The 4825-nt window shown below is 44.9% G+C and overlaps 1 protein-coding gene across 1 annotated transcript; it reads right to left on the bottom strand.

The window, feature by feature from the left end:
• Nucleotides 1–352: 352 nt before the first annotated feature.
• On the bottom strand, nucleotides 353–4157 carry LOC147240551 (kelch-like protein 10). The gene is made up of 5 exons (XM_086192674.1): nucleotides 3913–4157; nucleotides 2916–3399; nucleotides 1751–2368; nucleotides 1297–1446; nucleotides 353–1162 (listed from the first exon to the last, which is right to left on the bottom strand). Exons 1-5 carry the CDS (start codon nucleotides 4050–4052, stop codon nucleotides 806–808), a joined length of 1749 nt encoding a protein of 582 aa, XP_086048800.1. The 5' UTR covers nucleotides 4053–4157; the 3' UTR covers nucleotides 353–805.
• Between the last annotated feature and the right edge of the window lie 668 nt (nucleotides 4158–4825).

Genomic DNA, 4825 nt, shown 5'->3' with positions numbered 1-4825 from the left:
CCCTTGACACAAACAAAAGAAAAAAAACACATTTTTATCCAAAAATGAGGGATTTATGAAATTTATCCTGTTGAGGTTGGCTTCGGGTGTAGCCCGTTTCAGCTTTCATTCAGCAAATAATCTAAAAAAAAAAAAAAAGATCGATTTAAAACTCCCCCAACACACACACACACACACACACACACACACACACACAGCCAGAGCTGCTTATGTTGTGGTTTTGAGACAAATCTTCTTGAAGCCTTGACACTTCCCAGTGTTGAAAAGTGGTTCATTTCTGGAGGCTTCAAACGCACCTTTGGGGCAGCTGCACCTGGAGGGGGCGGCGTGCTGCAGGAGCGGCCGTGTAACAGAAGGGAGACCAGGGATCATGTCAGTCATTTTAAATACTTGAGTTCACTGGTGTTCCATGATGAAATTTAAACTAATCATTACTAATCCAGCGTATTTACCTGATGTGCATGCGTGAAACATCCTGGGCTCTGCAGGATGCCCCCCTTCCTCAATGTTCTTCTGATAGATCTCCAAAAGGGTTCAGGGCTCATTCCTGGGGACCCACAAGCCTGTTGAGGCCCAGGTGGAGCCCCCTCTCTTCCCCTAAACCACTGACTAGCCATTTCGGCAGCTCTGAGATGGTCTTTAAGTTTTTATTCCATCAGCCAAAAAGGGGGCAGCTCATATTCTTGACTTGGTTAGCATCATCTCCAGCTGCCAGTTGGTCTGATGGCTCATCTATTTTTGATTCAGTGCTTTTACAGCTTACTCTTTTCTTTTTGCCAGAATAGATGGTGACACCAAGTGGCAGTCAGGGGCTGCTCTCGGCGTATTCTTCTTCACTTTGCCCCAGCGGCAGGGTGTCACGACAGACGGCAAAATCAGCCATGTTAGGAAGTCCGGAGACAATGCAGCAGCTGAGAGCGCTGCGGAAGATCCTGGCTTCACAGGCCTCAGTCCACTCGTTAATAGCAGCGTCGAAGAACTCAACGCTTGAGGTGGTGTCATGGCCGTCGTAGCCCCCAACAACAAAGAGCTTGTCTTCAACCACTTCGATGCCAAAGTTGCTGCGGCTGGAAAACATGGAGGGAACGTTGCGCCAGGTGTTTGTTAATGGGTTGTAGGCTTCTGCGGAGTGCAGACGGGCGACACCGTCGTATCCACCAACCTATGGGAGAAAAGGCCAAATAACAGTCCCAGGGTCAAACCAGTGTTTTAGTCTAACCAGCTAAAACCACTGCTGATCAAATCTCATCACAAGTCTATTGTGTGTATCCGAATACCTGTGTTTCATGTACTTACTGCAAAGATATGTCCTGCATAAGCAATGACTCCGATTCCACTGCGACTGGTGCTCATGGGTGTGATGAATGTCCACTGGTTGGTCTCTGGAGTGTAACACTCTGCTGTTTCCAGGTACTCGGTCCCAGTGAAACCACCACAAATGTAAATCTGTTGAGAAAATGGGACATGGACTCATTGATCCTGGCTTCTTTTGAAAACAATATCACAAAACAGGAAGAAATCCAGAAATTGTCATACCTATCATATTCATTTGAAAGAGGAATTTATCAGATGACCTGACTCCCTGATATTACTGGCTAATAGTGGTGGTTAGGGCGTATGTTGTGATTATATCCCAATACGTGTAGTGTACAATCTTCAAACCACATTAAATTAGATTGTATTCATTTTTGCATTTGTTCATTAGTTTTTCTTTCTGGCAGCCAGAGGTCCTAAGCTGTTCTTTACCCACCTTTCCATTGAAGGTTGTGCAGCTGGCGTCACTCCTCCGATGCCGCATGGGCGCAATAAGAGTCCACTGGTTGGTTTTATCGTTGTAGTGCTCTGCAGTTCTGAGGCGTGTAGTAACTCCATCAAAGCCTCCCATGGCGTAGATTAATCCATGAAGCACTGTTACGCTCACATAGCAGCGAACGTGGTACATGGGTGACACCTCAGTCCAGGTGTAAGTGCTCAGGTCCAACCTGCGCACATCGCTGAAATACTGCATCCGGTCGTAGCCGCCAATACAATAGATAAAGCCATTCAGGAAGGCGCTACCGTGATAAGCACAAATACGCTCCTCGTTGTTTGCCATATTCACCCAGCGGTCAACACGGATGTCATATATTTCAATTTCATTGGTGGCAGAACCGTTGCTCCAGCCCCCAATAGCAAACAAAAGGCCAGTAGGCAGGCGAGGGCGAGCAAGAGGGTGGCGGCTGGCAGACACACCAGGTATGTCTCCTAGCGTCATCCTGACTCGGTTAACACTGCAGGTTAGGGGCAGGCATTCAAGGTTGTTCTTCACTAGGTTATTGGATAACACATTGTTCATGAAGAAGTCTGGACTTATCAGGGCCAGACGCACCTAGAGAGAAGTAAGAAAAGAGAACGCAGGTCACATCAAAGTATCCTTATACAGAGAGCATCGAGTTCAGTTTGTTACTCTGGTCATTTTTCTCCTTTGTTTTGTTTTCTCAGGAAAAAATCCAAGCAAACAAAAAACGATAACTCCAAACCATCTTAGGCGGAGGTTATGCATCCATGAGCTACATCAAAGTACTCATCGTTATTATCCATCCAACCATTCATTGTTTATCCTATGGACAGGGTCCCAAGGGCCTCGCCCTGTTCTTGAACAGTTTGGTAAATGGGTACCCTTTGAGTCAGTGCTCTCAAATTGTGAAAATCTGCAATATTACCTTGTTTAAAAAAAAAAAAAAAAGTGTAGTACTTTTTGTTGCTCCTGAGACACATCAATATGTGCACAAAGGAGTTCTTTTTCCCACTTCAGTCACTGCATTTGGTCTAAGTCCTGAGTTTGACCCTGTCATTGGCTCACGGTCAGGATACCACCGTCGAGTAAAGACCATGGTCTAAGATTTTTAGTGACAGCGAAGTGGTTGTTCACTTACTTTTCGTAAGAGCACAGTGATGAATCGTGCTCTGTCCTCTGGCGCGTGGGATATCCAGCGAAGAATGACCTCAAACACAATGCTCTCCTTTTTCACACACAGGGTATCTCTCTTAAGGAAGTCAGAGAGGTCTTGTGCAGAGAGCTGCAGGAACTCTTTATAGGTGACAACTTCCTGAAAGTGATCAAGGATGAAGCTGTGGGCCCTGTGCTGGAGTTCAGAGCAGTTGTAGTGCTCAGCAACCTTCCAGATGCTGATACAGTTCTTTTGGCAGAGCATCTCCCGCAGGAAGTTGATGCAGATTTCTTTAAGACGTTCAACAGCAAACTCATCAGCTGCTTTCAGCAAGTCCAGTACGTTGGCTTTGGTCACAGGAGCACAGCCGGTGTATGCAAACTCAATGATGAGCTTCATTGTGTTGGGAGACAGACCAGAAATCTCATAGACTTTTCTGTCCGAGGATGACCAGCGATCAAAGAGGCCCCTAAAGTTTGGGATAGAACCACAGCAAATGAGGCGAAATAAACTTGACTAACAATTTGTTTTCTTCACATTGAGAAAGATATCATAGAATTCATGTCACTCAAAGCAGATGTTGCACAGGAAAGTGTGAAAAATGACAATATGAGACCGTCCAAGAAAGCAGGAAGCTTGTTAGGACAGAATTACTGAACCAGCCTGTGCTCCTGTGGCGCAGTCTGCTGTCTGCAGGTTGCATTTGGGGGTCTTAGTTAGTCCGCTAACTTATATTGCCAAAGTCGTGAAATCATGTTACAACTTGAATGAAAATAAACGACGCATTGGTAAATTCGTGAAATCGTGTTACATCTTTAATGAAAATAAACGAGTGTTTTTGGATGTTCAATTTTAGGTCGTGTTATTTTTAGGTTGAATTAATTTACCATGCAGACATACAGATCCACAGGCAGAGAGCGACTGCACACTTCTGTGAATACAAATGTAGACGATTGCCCCCGATATCTGATCACCAACTTACTCAAAGTACGAGCTGCAATTGCAGAGGATGAGCTTGTGGACTTTGAATTCAACCTTGTTCACTATGATGACCGCATCACAAAACTGTCCCCTCAGGCGCAGTTCATTCATCACAAAGTTCGAGCTCTTGCTGTCGCACATCTTGATTTTGCAAAAATCGTCTGTCTTTGGCTTCTAATTTCTAGAACGAAGTTGAGTGTAATTGAAATTTCAGCACGAGACTAAGCTTTTCTTTTGAGTCGGACATAAAGTTGTAACCACCATTTTGCATTTGACTCCAGCCATTTATTGTACATCTCAGTCTGTCATCCACACTGAGTGACAGCGGTGTCGTCTGTCATCATCACTGACATCAAGAGTTGGACTTTGTTCTCTGGCAGATCCGGCGATCATCCCTGGATGAGGCCTACATGCGGTACAGCTCCTCATTTAGCGTCAGCCCCAGTGACTGAGAGGCCGCAAAGTGTAGTTTTCTGCTGTAAACCTCACAACTGGGCCGCGACTCCGACTTTTCAAAAATACACATTTATGGGAACAAAATTTTGAATGAGCACACTCAGCAGCGAATTCCCTAATGTCCTCAACTGAAATGAGGAAAACCAGTCTGATCATGCATTTTTGCGTTCGGCAAAGATGAACTGAGCTGATTGGTCAGAGTTTGGCACGATTGGTGATTGATCAAACAGTTTTATTAAGACCCTGAGATGAACTCTTTTATCTAAATACACGCTTCGGTATAGTTGATCAAAATATGCAGACAGCGTGCAGAGATACTGCCTGTAGATGTGTTGGAAATGGGTCACTTGGGTCACATATCCAGAATGTGATCAAGATGATTCCTTTTTTTCTTAATCAACCATCAAAAACACTGCCGATAGCTCATTCAAAGCAGCTCAAGTCCAGACTGAATCACT

This window comes from Aulostomus chinensis, chromosome 22 (genome assembly GCF_037954235.1).
Source record: "Aulostomus chinensis isolate RoL2024-O1b breed Wild chromosome 22, RoL_Achi_v1.0, whole genome shotgun sequence".
NCBI classification, from domain to species: domain Eukaryota; kingdom Metazoa; phylum Chordata; class Actinopteri; order Syngnathiformes; family Aulostomidae; genus Aulostomus; species Aulostomus chinensis.
The sequence above is the reverse complement of the archived record's forward strand: the minus strand, read 5'-3'. Positions and strand labels throughout refer to the sequence as shown.